Here is a 19,444-nt window from a genome sequence, read left to right as displayed (position 1 = left end):
TCGGCTCTTCGCTCCTTGCCCGATCTGGTGCTCGGCTTTCAGCTCCCTGGGCTGTGCCTTGCCTGATCTGTGTTTCGACTTTCAGCTCCCTGTCCTGTGCCCTGCCCGATCTGCTGCTCGGCTTTCAGCTCCCTGGGCTGTGCCTTGCCTGATCTGCTGCTCCCTGACCTATCTACTGCCCTATCCCAGTCCTCTCCCTGATCTGCCATGTACCACACCGAGATGCTGCCTGTGCCCTTTTTGGCACATATGCGGTGGGTTGGATTTGCGCTGATACAATTTTATCTGTTACTTTTCTGGAAGTAACTCCGCACTGCTGCTGTAGGGCTGCTGCACATTGCCTGTTCCCTCCTTTTGATGCTGTTGTAAAAGAGAAATCCCATTGGGAAAATTGTGCTATGTGTCCAGTGCCTGAGGTTGACAGAACAACTAATAGAATCACAGAAAATGAGGGTTGGAGGTTACCTCAGAAGGTCACCTAGTCCAACCCCCTGCTCAAAGCAGGACCAGTCCCAGCTAGATCATTGCAGCCAAGGGTTTGTCTAGCTGGGCCTTAAAAACCTCCAAGGATGGACGGTCCACAACCTCTCTGGGTAACTTGTTCCAGGGTTTTACAACCCTCCTAGTGAGAAAATTCTTCCTAATATCTAACCTAAACTTGCTGTAACTTGAGGCCATTGCTCCTTGTACTGTCACCTGCCACCACTGAGAACAGTTTAGCTCCATCCTCTTTTGAACCCCACTTCAGGTAGTTGAAGGCTGCTATTAAATCCCCCCTCAATCTTCTCTTCTTCAGACTAAATAAGCCTTTCCTCATAAGCCATGTCCCCCAGCTCCCTCACCATTTCCGTTGCCCTCTGCTGGACTCTCTCCAATTTGTCCACATCCTTTCTGTAGTGGGAGGCCCAGAGCTGAACACAGTACTCCAGATGTGGCCTCCCCAGTGCTGAATAATCACTTCCCTTCATCTGCTGGCACTACTTCTATCAGTGCAGCACACTATGGCATTAGCCTTTTTGGCAACAAGGTCGCGCTGTTGGCTCATATTCAGCTTATTGTCTGCTGTAACTCCAAGGTCCTGTTCTGCAGAGCTGCTGCCCAGCCAGTCAGACCCCAGCCTGTACTGGTGCATGGGATTGTTCTGTTCTAAGTGCAGGACTTTGCATTTGTCTTTATTGAACTTCATGTGATTTCTTTTGGTTCAGTCCTCCAATTTGTCGAGGTCTCTCTGAATCTATGCCCAGTTCTCTACTACTCCCTCCTGCTTGGTGTCATCTGCAAACTTGCTGAGGGTGTGCACCATCCCATCTTCCAGGCTGTTGATAAAGATATTGAACAAAATTGGCCCCAGGACCAACCCCTGGGGCACTTCAGTTGATACCAGCTGCCAACTAGACATCAAACCATTGATTACTACCCTCTGAGACTGATGCTCCAGCCAATTTTCTATTCACCTTACAGTCCATTCATCCAGCTCATACTTCCTTAGCTTGCCTTTTAGCTCAGCAATGGTGCCATGGGGGCTGCAGTAGTTGGAAACCACTTACTAGCTATTATGTTGTGTACCTTAGTTTTCCTGTTTGTAAAATGGAGATATATACTTTTTTATCATGATGTTGTGAGTTCACATCATGGGTGACTGGTGTTGTCTTAGGGGGGCACGTGCCCCCCCTGTGACCAGTCCCTCCGACTGGAGGGGTGGGTCCCCCGTGGCTGATCTCACAGCCCAGGTGGGCCCCCACGGCCAATCCTGTGATGGCCGATCACTGTGGCCAGTTGCTGCAGCCACTTCTGGGAGTGGCTGCAGTGATTGACCAGCACTTAGAGGGGGGGCACTGACACTCCTGCCTGCCCCTCCTGCCCATTGACTAAGCAGCAAGAGTGGCCGGTCAGGGGGTGCACATGCACCCCCGTGCATCCCCATGTGTCGCCACTGGTTTACATCATATTTGTGAATGCTCAGATGCTATTTTAATGATGATTTTTAGAGAAATTTTTAAGTAAAGACTTCCTGATAGCAGGCTATGTTAGGTTCTGGTATAGTCTTTTAAGGGAACTGGTGGAAAAGTTAACAAGGTGCTGGCAAACACAGTAGAGAAAAATCTGTTTAGTGGCATGGCAATAGACTGGGTGGGTGGTCTGAAGATTTTCCACCTGCTTTTACCAGCCTGTAGTATCTGTTATTAAGCCCACTGCTACATATAGTTACAACTTTACAAGCTGTTATTTAACTTTTCTCTGTAGAAATGTAGAAGCAAGATTTTTTTTCAGCGGAGTAATAGCTTCCACAGTTGCCCTTTACATCAGATAAATTAGTCCTAAAAAATTATATTCTAAATATACAGCTGGGGGGAAGGGGTTTTATGTTGTCAAATGTAGTGATTATATCTACTATGGCATCTACTACCATGTTAAGGATGTGCTGGAGTGCCAAACATCCCAATTCAAAAGGTATCGGAAACTGATAGATGTGTCTCCAAAGTTGCATCAAAATAATAGAAGTGTAGTACTAGGAATTGCTTGTAAAATCTTTATGCACCTGACCCTGTGACAAGGAGCGTTGTTTTCATAGCACCTCAAATAGAGCCGTAGAATGCACTAAGTGGATTTGTTTAAATAGGATTTATCTGGTTAAAATGTGGCAAAACTGATCCTTAAGAAGCAATTTTATGTATCTGTTCATTTGTTAGATTTCTATGCTGACCTTCCCAAAAGAGCCTTGGTATAATTTGCAATAAGATTGACAGATACGTTTCCAAAGATGCCAGTGTTCATGTTGACAAACAGATGAAAGCAAGTCATACTGTATATGCTTATGCATTATTTGTATACAATGGCATGCTGAAGTGACTAATGAAGAAACGGTTATCAAAAATGTTTAACTTGTATCTGGCAGACAACACTTGAAAGCCTGCAAAATTGAATATGGCATTAAGATTCACATTCTTTTAAACAGAATTATCTTCAAAGAAGAAATTTGAAGAAATTAAGAAGGCTAATCAAGCTGCAGCAAAAAAGCTTGTTGAAGACCAATATAGTTCTTCATCTGAGGATGATGACGATGAAGATGATGATATTGATGGAAAGCATGGACAGATTTTGGCCAAAACATTCACAACCTATACTAATCAAACTGGTATAGTATTTTATGTAATGAACTATTTCTCTGTAATACAAAAAACATCAGTAGCACTGCATTCCTGTAATACACATGGATGGATAATTAGAGACATAACTTATATATTTAGTTATATAAGCTATATATAAGTGGGACTAATACTCTTGATGTTGTTCTAGATTGGGGTGGACAAAATATAGCCTTTAGGCTGCAGCTGCCTGCGAAGGGTTTTTGGCCACTAGGATGGTGCTGTGGGCAGGCGGGGATGGGATCACAAGGCAGGATTGTGGGGCTATGACAGTGTGTAGCTGGGGCTCAGGGCCGGGCTGTGATCTGCTGCCCACACATCCCTACAACGGGTGCCAGTTTTGCAGTGAGGGTCATACAGGGAGTGGATCATAGCTCTGTCCTGGGCCCCGGCCCCATACTGTCATGGCCCTGTGATCCCGGTCCCACCCGCCTGTCCTGCTTTCGAATGCCACTCCCTGCCCAGCCACAGCCCCATCCCAGCTGCCTGACTGAGTGTGGAGCAGAGCCACTTAAGGAGTTTTGGTGAGTTATGTGGGGGGAGCAGGGGTACTGACCCAGCCTGTGGCAGCTCACAAAAACTCCCTAGGTGGCCCTTGGGCCCAAATAATTGCCTGTCCTAGATATAGTGGTACATGTTAGCAGAATGTAGTGATATATAGCTGCAGAATCAGCAGAATGTTTTAAAAATTTGTCTTAACGTGGGCATTTAAATTCATCCTAGCATATGACTGATCTCTGTGCTGAAAAAATACGTTTAATTTTCTTTGTTGGACAAACTGTAGAAGGTTTCATATGCCACCTAGGCAGAAAGCCATACAGTTAAGGTAAGAATATTTTATTTTACAGAAAGGGAAAGAAATTCAGCTCTGCAGAATAGAGGGTTATGGCCTTTTGACATAATAAATGCCTAAACACATCCCTCCTCCTTGCTGAATTGTCTTACAACATTGGCAACTTGGTTTCATGCCTGGGAGACGCAACGTCTTGCTATTTTCCATTAATTCTTTAATTCCATGTGCCTACATTCAGTTTTTGTTGGGCAAAGGAGTTGTGTTGGATGGGGATGAAAGAGGCCCAGAAGGAGAGGGTGACAACAAGAGTATGACTTGAGGCCTAGCCTGGATTAGTAAGTACTGCATTCTGGCAAGCACTTGCAGAAAAAGGGGTGATAGGGAGGAGAAAGTTGGGGGTGAATGCAGAGATGGTGTTGGGGGGGGAGCAGGAGGAAGAGTAGCAGTTGAGGGATGACCTGCTAGCTCCATAGAAGCTAAACAAAGCTGCAGGTAAATGCCTGTACACTTGCTGTGTATTTAAATCAGGGGAGGGCAATTATTTTGGCTGGAGGGCCACTTTTGGTGAGCTGTTGCAGGCAGAGGAGGATGGACTGCTAATGGGGCAGGAGCAATTGAGTTTATACGGCCCTGAGCCCACCCGCTTGCCCTGCACCCACTGCCAGAAGTGCCAGATGGAGCAGGTGGATGAGGAGAGTGTCCTCGGACCCCTGCAGGCAGGGTGTGCTCAGCTGGGCAGATTGGGTGGGGAGTGACATCTGGGAGTGGGATGGGTGGGCTGGCCAGGGCTGGGGTTGGGATCATGGGGTGGTGATAGTACAGGGTGGGGGCCTGGGGCAAACCCGTGATCTGCTCCCCATGCAGCAGGGACATGCTGGGAATGGATTGCCGCTCTGCCCTGGACCCTGGCTGTGTGTGGTCACTGCCCACACTCTCCTGTCCCACTTCTGGATGCTGCTCTTTCCTTGCCCGTGGCCCCATCCCATCTGCTCAACTAAGCACACCCTGCCCATGGGGGTCCTGGCCAGTCTCTATGGAGACCCCACCTGCCCACTCTGTCTAGTGCCCCGGGTAGTGGGTGGGAGGCAGACAGGCTGAGGTGCCCAGGCAGCGGGGCTGAGTCTGGTGGTGGTGGTGACACTAGCAGCTGCAGCCGGAAGGAGCTGCCACTGCTGGGGCTGCTGGGAAGCAGTCTGGCTGTGCCACCCTGCCATGCGCCTAGGGGTAGTGGGACTGACCTCACATGCCAGGGCTTGGGCTGCCTGGAGCACCCAGGCCCAGTGGGACTGAGAGACCTGCCACAGGCTGCATAAAATTCCTTGGCAGGCCACATCTGGCCCATGGGCCATAGTTGGCCCACCCCTGATTTATACCCAGTTACTCAGTGGGCAGAAGGTTTTAAAACCATGATGCTTTTTTTCTTTACTTAGTTAAATTTTACAAGATGGTCACATGATGCTTTCTTTTACTTTTACTTGGAAATAAAGAGTGAGCATCTATGATGTTGATTGCTTTACAACTAAACTTGGGGTTTTTGTATGTTAAAGATGGAGATGCAAGTGAACTGGAACGTACAAGACAATACGTGAATGAAGCTTTTCAGTCTGGAGCTATGACATGCTTGATTTGTATTGCTTCGATTAAAAGAAATCAAGCTGTAAGTATTTTATGATGGTCTTTGAGGCAGCTTAATTATTTTTATCAATCTGAATGTATTTACCCAATAAGCAAGTTACAGGTTTAAATGCATGAGCCTTAGAAGAGCCATGGATTAATAGTTGTAGAGTAGTACAGGTAGTAAATATTACAAAAAATAGTTTCATTTTCAGTTAATTATTTTATTTGTATATTAACAAAACCTGTGCAGGTATAACTTAAAATATTCATTCTCGTTTATTTGTTTAGTGAGATGCCTACTAAACCTAAGTCTGTAGTTGTGGTATACAGTAAGGGCTGTCAAAGTCTTTTTGTGATCTTAGAATTTTATTTCTCTTACTGCAGTTGACCCAATATTGTTTTGATTCTTTAATCATTAAAAAGTATTTTTTTAAATCACCATACTTATTTTGTATCTATAATATTTTCTATCCAATCTTAATAACATTAGAATTTAAAGTTTAAAATGTTGGAAATTACACACTGAGTTTTTGCTAACCTTTATGGTGGTTCCAAGGGAACAAACTTTTAATATTTTGTCTGTCATGAGATTAGAAAAATAGTCTTTGCGTTTCCTAGCCTTGGTTTAAAATAACTGTCTGTCACGGGATAAATTAAGGAAACTCAGGCTTAATATTTCTGCAGGATTTTACATATCCAGTAAGTCCAATTTCTACAGTTCTTTAAATGGTCTAACAACCTTAACATAAAATATCCATCTGGCAGATTTATAGTCTGATTGGGAGGACTGCCAGGTGTGTACAGCCCACATTGCAGGTGCACTGCACAAGATTTACTTGCACAAATACAAATCTGTCTGTTTCAAAATCTTTCTCTTTTTCAACAATGTTGAAAATAACACCTTATATCAGAGAAGGGTAAAATATTTTCCAGTATCTTTTTGCATAGTTTCAGCATTTCTACTGCTTGATTAAATCTTTATAACCAAGAGGAGAATCTACATAGCAATTGGAGAGGGAACGTAGCTTATGAAAGTATGAAGCTGTAGTAGTAAAAGAATCAAAATTGACTTGATATGTAGTATGTGGAAATGTAATTTATCCTCCTCTTTTTTTATTAATTGGCAGTATTTCAAGTTGATATCCCTTTAGAAATTCTTTTTTTTTTTTTTCAGGAATTGAAATTGGAGCATGCATAATATGTGCTATTTTCTTTGTGGCTAGGAGAAAGACCCTGCATTTGTCTCTGGATTAGTTTTGCTTGTGTTTGTCCTGGAACAATAATATCCCAAGATTGGCTTGTAAACACGTTTAGTGAGTGGCTGAATGCAGTGCCACTTTTCTGGCATTGATTCAGCGATGCAATTTTGGGATATCTCTACAGATACTTTGCAGTATTATGGGATAAAGTGTTACCACTTCATATCAGGAAACTTTTCTAGGATTTATCCTGGGACATTGGACAAGGATGTTTGTACAATTGCGCTTTGTCCCAAGATAAATGGTTTAATCAGAGATAAATGTGACATCTGTTTACAGATGTGTTTTGTTTTGTTTTGTTTTGTTTTTTTTAGGTATGGAGCTGCTTTGGCTGTTTCTGCATATTTCATCTGCCTTGTATCCAAAAGTGGGCTAAGGACAGTGTTTTTCTCATATCGTCTCCCTTGACAGATGATGATTTTGGGAAGAAGGATTATCCCTGGCCTTGGTAAGTGTATAATATTATGCTTAAAAAGATACATAAAGCGTAAAAAGATGCCTTTATTGTGGAATACCTGAAAGCTGATTTATTTTAAAAAGTAATGGTACTTGTAGCTGCAAATATAACAATGGTGTCCTCCAAATCTTAAAATCACATTTTAATTAATTTTTTGAAGTTATGCTGTCACAATTTGTAATAAGGAAGTTGTGACAAAGGTGGGGTGCTGGTGTTACCATTGGGGTACCTTTAAGCTCAAAACCTCTCTTCACTGTTCTGTTACTTTACCACTAAGAAGCAGCTGAGGTTTGTTCTTGGGCCAACATCTTTGAATGCTTGCAGACATTAAAAAAGAAAAACGGTGCTGTACTTAAAAACTTGATGCGCATGCCCAGAAGAGGCAGCATGTTAGTTGGACCTGGCTTCCCTGACATCTGTACAGTTTGGGTGTTTTAGTGGGGCTTTTGTGGCACTTCTATCTAATAGCTGATTGAATCGGATTTAGCTAAAAGTGCCAAAAAGCCCTGCTGAAGCACATGATCTATACAGATGCTGTGGAGCTGGGTCGAAGTAACACACTGCTTCTTCTGATAAAGCGCAGTGTTTTTTCATTTTTTTTAAACATCTGCAAGTAGCCTTAGTCAAGTAAGCCTTGGCTCCATCTGTCTCACTCCAGGCTTTGACAACTCTAGCAGAGGAGATTTTTCCATCTTCAGGATCATACCTTGTCCAGTTTATGTAAAATTGTATTGGTCTCCTCCTTTGGAGAAGAGGCAGTCTGTAGTTGTCAATTGTCCTGAAACTACACGTAGCACAATCAGTAAAAAATACAAAATAGCAAAAAGATTTATTATACAAGCAACAAAAATGATATAAATGGTAACTGTATACTGAAAGAGACAGAGATATGAGAAAATAGTCATTAAGAAATACAGTAAAACTCACTTTGCCCTACTTGCTAAAATGCAGCTCCTCTCTCTAAACCATGTCTGTTTCCAGAAGCAGCTTGTCATTGCAATCCCAGTTATCCCAGCTTCTGCCAGCTGGGGAACTAGATTACACAAAGCCTATGGATTGCTAGAAAACCACTTGCCTCACCCAGCTCTTCATAAATGCTTAATTTATTCATCTATATCTTTCTACTCACTTCTTGGGGAGTATGTGTATTGTACAAATATTTTTCCCACCAGATATGCATCTGTCTGTCAGACCAGGTGTTTCTAATTTAAAATTAGATCTAAGAAATATCTACAGGTGATACAGACAAGTAAAAAAATAATCCATAGGTAAGAGAATTAAGGTACTGCTTCCTAGGTTGCCAGTACCCTGCAGCTGTAACTTTGTCTATAGGAAAATGGGAGTGGAGCAGTGGGGGGAACATGAGATGGTTGGAAGTGTGAAGATGCTTCATTTTATCAGTGAGGTATCAGCTTTTTAAGATAAATGTTCTAATAGCAATACATTGAAAAAGCTTGTTGCCTTTGAAGATGTGTTATATTGGCATGAAAATGTTTCTAGCTGTGGTCAGTGCATCATGAGCTTTAAATCTAGCTGTTCTAATTACTCATTCTTTTTTATATTATTGGTGCATAGTATCATAGAACAGTAGCTGAAACAGTGAATACTGTATACCACTTAAGAAGTTTTTGAAAAGGAAGCAGGATGCTAAAAGAAATGACAGTCGTTATGACTCCACCTGTTAAATTTGCTTGTTGGACTTCTGGGTTGTGATATATGTAGCTTATAATTCCTACTGTCTAGTTTATAATAACTACAGTCTACTGATACCTATCAAGAATAGAATATAGTAAGTCACAGATGTCAAACTATTGTAACTTTACATTCCTTCTAGACCTATGTTTTTAATTATAAAATATTGTATTATGATCACTAAGTCTTGTTTTGAATAGCTTGGAAATCTGCTCTAGTGAGACTCCTACATTTTAAATGTTTGCCTTAGTCCTGTTCAGATGTTTAGTTTTGTATAAATTCCTTTAAATAAGCTTGTATTATTTGGGTATTCAAGGTGTAAAATAGTACTCTAACTGCTCTCAGGGTTTGGGCTGTGTTATTGGAAAGGGAATTGTGGATTTGGGCTCTTGAAGAAAATTGTTCTAATGAACCTGTGCTTTAAAAATTAGTATGTAGCAACTACTTTAGTGTGTTTTTTATAAAGGTAACTTTATTATCACTGACTACAACAGGTATTGTATTCTTTTTTCTTTTCTTCGCTTTGGTAGTCCAAAATGTAGGTTTGAGTACAAGCAATCTGAAACTCCTACTAGATACTACTGTTACTGTGGAAAAGTGGAGGATCCAGTATTGGACCCTTGGCTGGTACCACACTCGTGTGGCCAAGTATGTGAGAGGGAGTTCAAGCCTCCTTGTGGACATAAATGCCTGCTCCTCTGTCACCCAGGTAAATCCATTGCATACTCTTGGTTATATTAACTGTTTTGAATGAGCCATGAAAAATGTCATATTTAAAATCAGTTCTGACTGTAGGTTTACAACTTTAATCAACAAGTGAAAGTAAGCATTTGCAGGGTGTTGTGGTATTAAAAGTTGTTGAACATAGATCAATTTGTAGCTAGCAATAAAATCTTAATTATCTTATTGTTTTCTTCTAATTGCACCTAGGTCCTTGTCCTCCTTGCCCAAAGATGGTCACAACAACCTGTTATTGCAAGAAGGCTAAGCCTATACCACGAAGGTGCAGTAACAAAGAATGGTCATGTCAGTTGCCATGTGGCCGAAAATTGCCATGTGGACAGCACAGTTGTGAGAACCCTTGTCATCCAGGTAAACCTAAGCTCTGAAACAATTTAGAGTAATGGCTTTGCATCATTCATTAAAAGTGAGCACTTGCCTGTATGAACTATTTGAAAAACAAACCAACCTGACCAATTTCTTGCCTCTCTTTTTTTCACAGTTAAACCCTTATTTAATTATTTCTTTTTAGGGAATTGTCAACCTTGTCCACGAGTCAGTAAACAGCGATGTGTTTGTGGTAGACAAATAGCAGAACGACTTTGTGCAAGCCCGTTGTGGCAGTGTGACCAGGTATGTTTCATAAAGCTGTTATTTTTGGCTCATTTCTCATCTTTTAAGAAGATGAGCTGCTTCATATATCTGTGAATTTAAAGGAAGCTTGGTTTTTGCCTTTTACAGTTATATCAAGTATCTCAAACAAGCACATTATATGCAGCAGTCACATCCAAGAAATGCATCACAGGGATCAAATTTACCTCTGACACTAATAGCCCCAATTTAATTAACTGCACTGGAATTGTGCTGTCTGTGACATTAATTTCACCGTCTTAATCCTCATTGTTTTTGCAATTTACAGGTTCTAGAAATAAACCTCTGCCATTTTCTTAAATAAGTATCAAATGCATATAAGAATGTGGTAGCAACAATGGAAGACAGCTTCCCAAATCACTTCTTGAAGATTTGATTTTTTTTGTACTTTAGCCCTAAAACTGAGGCTGTAGATTATGGAATATAAATATCTTAAATTTTGAGAGCCAACCTTGAATGCTGTTATAGGATGGCATCCAACCGCTGTAAACTTATAGTTTATGGTATCAAAATGAATCACTACTAATCTCTGTCTTATTTTGCACTATTGAGGAAAAAATGTCGCCTTTTCACAATCTTGAATTTTTGTGTTGCTTCATTTTGTCATAATTACTCATTGACGTTTGATTGTTTTCTTAGGTATGCAGAAGAACATTGCCTTGCGGTAATCACACATGTGAACAAGTTTGCCATTCTGGTTCCTGTGGAGAATGTCCTCGAACTGGGAAACGGTCCTGTCCATGTGAAAAGACAAGTAAGGAATTTTTTTTCCTGACTCTCATATTGGACACATCTGTTTGATGTTTTAACTAGGCTTCATAAAGATAAGATGCGTTTAAGGAACATAAAGTTAAAGCAGAACATAGTTACTCAGTTTTATAAATATTTTTTGCAACTTATGGTTATCCAGGGCACTCCTGAATCTGCACTGCAAATTACATAGCATGTTCCAAAGAAATAGATTTCATTTTATATAGCATATTTGTTTGCCTCTAAGTTTTATATCACTGACTTAATTTAGGTACGATCTTGACTGTGTGCGCGAACTTAAACCAATATCTTTGCATAATTTCTGTAGTTTATTTCTTTTTTTTCTTTTTAAATGAAGGAGAATCAAATTACAGGTCAGATGGCACACCTAGATGAGCGCATATTTTTTCTTCAGATACTTAACTCCTTGTAATTTTTTTTTAATTTAGAGTTTATTTTCCCCTGTACGGAAGATGTTCCTACGTGTGGGGATAGTTGTGACAAAGTCCTAGAATGTGGAATTCATAAATGTTCACAGCGCTGTCATCGAGGTCCTTGTGAAACATGTAGACAGGTTAGTTCAAGCATACAATTTTTAGATACACAGTTTACTTTGAAAGACTTGTCTCAAGAAGTAGTTAACATAGCTAGTACTTTTGGAGACGGATAAGACTCGATTTTCTGTATAAATGTGTCCAGAAGAGTATAATACACATTACTGATATACTTACCAATTATTTAACATATTTGAGTTTAAATTGGTAGCTGTGGAAACTAACCAGAAAGTGCTTGATAAGTGGTGCACACAGTCTACCTGAACATCCTGAGTTTTAAAGTGTGTGTGTGGCCTCTTTTAAGGCCATTTGCAGCTATGGCCATTTCTTCTTGTTTTTGTTTGACATTATGCTGCCTTTTGCTGGTGGAATAAAGAGGCTTTTATCTAATTTTATTATTTGTATATTTGTATTCCCTCTCCTCAAGCCTTTAGAATGTCCCTTGTTTCTTTGGATTGCAAACTGGCAAGAGCAGGGACCATGCCATCTTAAGTTTATCTAATTCATCATAATGATATTTTAATATAAATATTTGTCTGTTTTCCTTATGCTTCCCGGTTGAAAATTTCTTAGTTTCCAGTTGTGGATGTGTGCTTTCCCCCTCTTCCCTTTCTCCAGGAAGTTGAAAAGCAATGTCGTTGTGGAAAGCATACTAAGCTCATGCCATGCCATAAGCCATATTTATGTGAGACGAAGTGTACTAAAATTCGTGATTGTCAAAAGCACCAGTGTAAGAGAAAGGTAAGGAGTAAAGATAATCTATATATAAGTATGTAATACTTGGTAAAATTCCAATTGTAGTTCTGACTTATGAATTTTTGTTTTACTTTGTGTTGTACAGAAATAAGTTTGCAAAGTGATGCAAGAAGAAACCAGTGTATCAGAGATCTTTGTATTACTTGTCATAGCAGAAGTTAGCAGTTTTGAGAGCTTGATGGAAGTTTTGAGGACTTTTTTCTGACTCTGGTAGGGAGTGGACAGCTAATTTTGATTATAATATCCAGGAAGTAAATGACACTTCCTGCGCTAGAGAATAATTGCATTTCCCATCTTCCCTTCTTTGTGGAAAATGTTGGCGGTTGTTCATAAATTTTAAAGGGGTTCATTCTGACTTGCAGTTGCCTTTCGACAGCTGCCACCTTCAACATCCTTAGCATCTGTCACTGCAGCCAGCACTGATGGTTTTGCATATTAGCTGTTTCAGAGCTGTCTCGCCAACTATAATACAGTGGAGCAGCAGAGACTCTCTGAGCTGGGTTTTTATTTGCAGTTTCAGGAGTGCAATATTGTTTCAATATACATGTGTTTTATATTTGAACTTTTTTTTTCAGCTGAAAGGACTAGATTAATTAATTAATTAAGTCTGCAGTATAGGGTAGATTCAGTGGCAAATTCCAAAGTTGAAAAATACAACTTGGTGTTTGTTGTGCTTCCAGAAATCCATTTTCTAAAACATATACTTCTCCTTGTGTTTGAAAATATGTTCTTTCAGGCTAGGTACAGACATTCAAAAAGCCTGAAGTGGAATCCATCTAAGTTATGTAGTTTTCTGTAAATGGCATAGTTTAGATCAGTAGCTTTTGCCCTTTGGTGGAGGGCACATCTTAGACTGGGTCCTGCCAATTTTAAACTATTCTGTGTGCTGAACTTCTGTTGCATGTATAGACTGGTTTTGTGTGCTGAACTTCTGTTCTGTTATGGGTATAGACTGGTTTCTGATCACTTACACTGGTAAAAGTGTAAAGTCTGTACCTGGCCTTAAGGTTTGAATGAACATCAGAGCTCTCTGTTCTAAGTTCTCAGGCCACCACAGCTTTTTTAAGAAGTGGTTTTTATTAATCTGGGGACTAATCTATTAACCAGTTCCTTGATATTAAAGTGTGCCTCTGTGTTTTGTGGATCAATCTGTTTCAAGGAACTGCTCTCCAGTTACAGCATCTTTGATTTTTAAGTGCCTGTCAAGTGTGCTTTAACTAACCTTTAACTGAAAATTTCTCTGTGAATTGTTAATGGCTGTCTCTTTTTCCTCCCTCCTCCCCCAAAAAGTCATCCTCATCCCTAATAAGAGCAGTGTGATAGCAAATGCAAATATTAGTCTAACTGCATTCTTTTTTTTAAAGTAAAGAGGCAATTTCTGATAGAATAAACCAAGTACATGGAGAGTGATATAGTAAGAGCATATAGCACACTTAATTAATGTTTTTTGTGCTGTATTTTGGCGCTCTTTGCACAATGCCACCAGGTAAAGAGCATGTTAGATTCCTTTGTTGTGCTATCCCGTAGTGTTTGAAATTGGTCCAGATATGTTACTGATGTGTCTGATCTGATTCAGGTGATTTTTATTCAATATAGCGGTAGTGATGAATTGTAATGGAAATCATTACAGTAGAAAAAGTAGCTAATATGAGTAAAAAAATAGTGTTCATGATCATAGTACCATTAGCTCAAAGCTGCTGTTCTGGTTGTCACTTAAATCTTGGATGTCTAGTAGATGTGAATATGAAAGCTTTCATCTATAATTATTGCTGCACAGATGGAGTACACAGACGCCAGTTCGTACTTTAGAGAGAGTTGAGGATTCCTGTTTTCTGTTCAGATTGAGGATGTAACTCTTGGGAGCTGCAGCAGAATTTTTAAAAAAGATCAGTTTGAGCAGTTTCCTCTTTAAACCTCCTCTGTTAGATCTTCTGTGTAGATCCATGAAGCCAAGTTAAACATGCATAGAAACATAATTCCAGGTTTTGCATTTAGAGGCCATACTAATCAGTAACTTAATGCTAAGGTAGGTCAACCAAGGGGTTTCAAGTGACAGTTTTACTGGCTGATATAAAAAAAAATGAGAAAATTATTGCTAATGTGATTCTTAAAACTAAACCCATCAGGATAAATGGGAACAGATTCTTTTTATTTCTATAAAGATTTAAATGCAGTAAATTATTATGATAACTATATTGTGCATTTTCTTGAAATGTGATCTGAGCCAAAGTGAAGGTCTGTAACTGCTTCTTTTAAGCTGCATAAGAATTCTCAGATATTTCTTCAAACTCTTTTCTCTTTTGTCTTCTCCCTTTTTTAAAAAAATCCTTGAAATTTCAGGTGTTAATTTCTCCCTCAGCTGGAGGACTAGAACAGTGTTGTCACATGGTTTAACTTTGGCTGGAGCCTACCTTTCCTTTTCCTCTAGCAGAGGGGGGATGAGATGCTTAGGCTTTACTTCAAATGTAAAAGACTGACAACCCTTACCCCATGAAAGTAAAAGAAAAAAGATTATCTTTACACAGTGTCACAGAAGTAGATGTATTGCCTCTATAGGTCAGTTTTAAAAATAGCTTGGATAAAATATGGGTAAATGTGAAGCAAGCAATTCTAAATTTGTACTAAGATAGTCTGGGTCACCTGACTACCCTTCCTTTGTCTCAGTTAAAGAATGGAATAAATATAAAAAAGATTAAGGAGTTCCATTTCCTTTGGGTTTGTACCTTAGGTCTGCCTAGTTATCCCCTAAATATTACAAGTACATTTTTCATAACTAGAACTGGTATGCTTATATTTGCATTTTGCAAACTGCTGTTTGTGATAGAATGAAATTGCTAGCATGTAGTGTTGAACTATTTCAATATTTGAGCCCCGTCTGTATATTTGCCTCGTGTGCACTGTTTTTTTTTTAACATTTGACCTGCTTTTATAAAATTTTGAATGTCATCGAGGTAAAAGAAAATGTTTTTAAGTGTGATGAGCAAGCTTTTAAAGTATTTTAACAATGATCTAGTGTTTATTGGAAAGGAGCAAAATGACTATGTTAAAGGTGGACTTGAGTAAAAAAAAAAAAAAAAAAAAAAAAAAAAAAAAAAAAAAAAAAAAAAGAAAAAATCCAGGCTGTTACTGCTAACCTTTGTCCCTTCTTTGAAAGAGTTTTGAGTTGACAGGCAGGGGTGTACTTCTCCTGTTCACGGGTTCCAGCTATGTTTTGTTTATAAAACCCTGTGTATTCTTGGCACAATGTTTAGTGTTTAATGCTCTTTTACTTGAGACCATGCACAGTGAGTGGACCACAAATGCTCAAATGAGCGATCATCATAACTCAAAGCTGAAGGTAGAGGTATGGTACAGAACAAGAAGAACTTGGAAACTAACTGATTGGTCAAGCTTGGGCTAATGTCAGCTCAATCATGCAAACTGTACAGTAGTTTAATCACGCATTATTTAGCAACTTAATAGTTTTTTGCCTTTTTTTAGCGGAAGTTCTGTACCTTGCTATTGTATGAAGAGATGCTTTCAAATAATTTTTCTAGGTTTTTTATTGTAAGTGCTCAGAACCATAATACAAATTGCTGCAACTAGTTCTAGAGGTGGTCTTTTATTTCTATGCATGCTGTGATCTGAAGGTTAAATGAACTGCGGTTTCTGTACTTTCATTTCTTGCATAAATTGTACTCTAAGAAAAGGTCAGACTTGAAAACTTGTAAATACAAGTACTGTATTTATGCAGTGTTTTGTTTTTTTTGCTCCCCTTCTGCCTTCCCCTCCACCCCTCATTTGTAGTGTTGTCCTGGAAACTGTCCACCTTGTGATCAAGCATGTGGACGGACTTTAGGCTGTAGAAATCACAAATGTCCTTCAGTCTGCCACAGAGGTAAGAATGACTATAAGGATTCTGTGTACTGATGATGATGTAATGGAATATTTTTTTTTCTCTCTTTTTTTTTTTTTTTTGGCATTAGAATATCATTTTGTATTTGCTTTTTGCCTAGTACTGAATGAAATACCTCCCCTTCATAGATGTCTCTTTTTGGGGAGCGTGAAGAGTTGGAAAGTGATGTTTGGATCATGTCTGCTTGTACAATGAAAACCAAGTTACAGAAGTTTCTTACTTGGTAACTTTTGTTTGGCAGAGTTCACCCACTGTTTAACAATGCTTATTGTATATCTGATTAGGTTATTGCAGGTTCACTTTTTCCCAGATGACTGTGTACACTTAATGTACGTAATGTGCAAGGCTTACCGACATAGAGTGGTTATCAACTAGGGCTTTGTGAAACTTCGGCCACCGATTTGATTCGGAGATTTGGCCTGATTCGGTGTCTGAATCTCCAAATCCAGATTGAATCAGGAGACCCATTAAAAGGTCCGAATTGAATCCAAAGCCTCTGAATCGATTTGAAGAGATTCAGATCGGCCAGGGAGAGGCAGGCACAGTGGGGAGGCTGCAGGTTCTCCTGTGGCTCCTCCGGCTGTGCCTGCCTCTCCACGGGCAGGGGGAGCTGCAGGAGAAGCCTCCATGGCTGCCCTGCCCATCCCCAGCCCCATCTTCACCTGATCCAGCCTTCCGACACTCAAACCCCTCCCCCCAAGCTCACTGGCTGCAGCAGGGGCTCCAGGGGTTCTAGGGCCATGTGGCAGAGCGCCCCGCCCCTCCCTCCCCCCCAACACTGCTCCTGATGGCCCTCCCGCCTGGCCCCAGCAGTTCGGGACACACACAGCCCCTGCTGTCTGATCACCCTCTGCCCTGCCTAGCGCTGCCCCTGATGGCTGCCCTGCCTGGCTCCAGCATCCCAGCAATTAAAAGGAAAAAAAAAGCCCCGCGCTTTCTGGCTGCAGGAACGGTGATTAGGACCTCTGGGGGCTTGTGGCAGTGCCCCTCGTGCAGTGTGGGACAGCAGGGATTGCCCCACCCTCCTTGCCTGGCACCCGCACGACAGGTGTCCCATGGCACAGGTGCATCACAGCTCGGCAGGGTGCTGCACACTGTCTGGGAGCTGGGGCTGCTGGAGCTGAGCACTGGTGGCCTCTGGGTGAATGCTGGAGCTGACCCAGCACCCAGACAGCATGCGGTGCCCTGCCGAGCCGTGCTGTACCTGCGCCATGGGCCAGCTGTCACGCGGGCGTGGGTGGTGATCCCTGCTGCTCCCCATAGCCCCACGCTGCGTGTGGGATCTTTGCCATGAGTACTCAGAGGCCATGATCTCTGCTGCTGCAGCCCATGAGTGCAAGGGAGGGGGTGTTGTTTGTTTTTTTTAAAGTGCCAGGAGGCTGGGGCCAGGTGAGGAATGGGGCCGGGCAGGGCAGCCATGGGGGCTTCTACTGTGGCTCCCCCCACCCAAGGAGAGGCAGGCACAGCTGCCTGGCTGTGCCTGCCTCTCCCTGGTGGATCTGAATCTCCGAATCAGTGCCGAAGCTCCAGTTCTGATTAGGCCCAATTGAATGAGGACAGTGATTCGAATCACCAAATCAGTTCGCTGTCCTCCAAATCAGCCGAATATGATTCCAAATCGAATACTTCCCTATTCGCACAGGACTATTATCAACCTTGTTGGACTTGAGTCACCCTCACAAAATGCCATCTCTTGGCTTTCACATTTTTTTTGACTATGGAAAATAATAGAACACTACATAAAACTAGAGTAACAATGTGATTCTTTTTTTCAGAAAGACCACAACAGGTCAAGATATTTTGGATTTTATAGATTCCTGTTTGAAATCTCTGGGTTTATCTTGTGAAATATATGTAGGTAGTTGCACACCTAACAATGTCAGTATTACACAGCAGCCCTCAGATCCCTTAACCAGGCTGTGTTGCCATGGTTGAGAGTATGTGATGTAGAGAGTGCTGCACTAAATCAATTTGGTCAGTTCTAAAACACAGACTCAGTGAATTCCACTAGAGGAATTGCAGGGTTTTTTGGTTTTTTTTTAATACCATCAGAGATGAATATGTAGTATCTTATGGGTTAAAATGAAAATAAAAAATATCTACTGATTATATTAAGACGGATACTAGCAAAAGTTTCCTCCAGCATCCTCAAACCTCAGTTAAAGAGGGAAGAGGTAAAGAACAATAAAAATTACCTGGCCAACTTTTTTTTGCTTTAGCAGTTCCTTTTATATTTCGCTAGCTTCTTTCAGTCTGTCAGACTACCTCAGTATGTGATGTGTCCCACAGAGAGCACTGAGGCTCAGCTCAGCTATCACTCAGGCTTGATATAGGACAGCTACTATGTATTTAGGAAAGAAGATGGGCATGGTTATGCATCAGCAAATTCAGACTCTCTAATATGAACCATGATATTTTGTCAGAATATCTGAGGGGTGCTATGGTCGTTCAAGAAAAGGCCAAGGTAAATGCAGTGGTAGTGTTGATTGCAAAACATTTGATTACCTATAGATCATTTTTTTTCATTGTTTTGATTGCTCTTTTGTTGTTTAAATGTTTTTAGTGCTGTCTGCAGCTTGTGTATAGTTTATTTTTTTAAAGGGGTTAAAATGCCTTTGTTGCTACTGATTTTCACTGGGAGTAGAGGATGTGTATTTCATTCAAGAAGAGTCTGAGCATCTAGCAGGAGCCAGTTCTTTAAATAATATCAATCCTTAATTCCAGACAGGCACAGAATAACAGGACACTCCAATTCATCATGTGACCCCCGGGGGTACTTACCTTATTAACCTGTTTTGGTCCTAGCATATCACAACTTCACACATCACATGTGCCATTCATACACTGTGTAAAACAAGTTGTTAGAGCATACTCTCAATTTTTAACATATAAATGCCTCAAAACTTGTGAGATGTGTGCATGCTAAAAGTAAGCCAGATTTCCTTTTAAGATTGTTTCCATTTTTAAAACATTTGATTTGTTCTTTCACATTCAGCTTTCTGCCACTGGCTGACAGTGTCTCCTTTTGCATGTTCCTCCCCTGCAAATCCATGTATGCTTGGATTTGTACTTTGAAATGATGAAAACCTTTTTAGGATAGCATCCAAGAGGAACTACCAGGGCACTGGTGATCATAGTACTAATGAGCCCAAGA

The 19,444-nt window shown here is 40.7% G+C and overlaps 1 protein-coding gene across 1 annotated transcript in view; it reads left to right on the top strand.

The window, feature by feature from the left end:
- NFXL1 (nuclear transcription factor, X-box binding like 1) overlaps nt 1-19,444 on the top strand; it is a 93,394-nt gene that overhangs the window by 3,164 nt on the left and 70,786 nt on the right. The window contains exons 2-11 of the mRNA XM_006019028.3: nt 2,957-3,136; nt 5,487-5,596; nt 7,130-7,263; nt 9,495-9,673; nt 9,895-10,056; nt 10,217-10,317; nt 10,975-11,089; nt 11,535-11,659; nt 12,258-12,380; nt 16,182-16,272. Of these exons, the coding sequence (XP_006019090.1) occupies nt 2,957-3,136; nt 5,487-5,596; nt 7,130-7,263; nt 9,495-9,673; nt 9,895-10,056; nt 10,217-10,317; nt 10,975-11,089; nt 11,535-11,659; nt 12,258-12,380; nt 16,182-16,272 (1,320 nt within the window). The remainder of the gene's footprint in view (nt 1-2,956; nt 3,137-5,486; nt 5,597-7,129; nt 7,264-9,494; nt 9,674-9,894; nt 10,057-10,216; nt 10,318-10,974; nt 11,090-11,534; nt 11,660-12,257; nt 12,381-16,181; nt 16,273-19,444) is intronic.

This window comes from Alligator sinensis, unplaced genomic scaffold (genome assembly GCF_000455745.1).
Source record: "Alligator sinensis unplaced genomic scaffold, ASM45574v1 scaffold134_1, whole genome shotgun sequence".
In the NCBI taxonomy this organism is placed as follows: Eukaryota; Metazoa; Chordata; order Crocodylia; family Alligatoridae; genus Alligator; species Alligator sinensis.
Note: the sequence above shows the minus strand (reverse complement) of the source record. Positions and strands in the feature narration are given on the sequence as shown.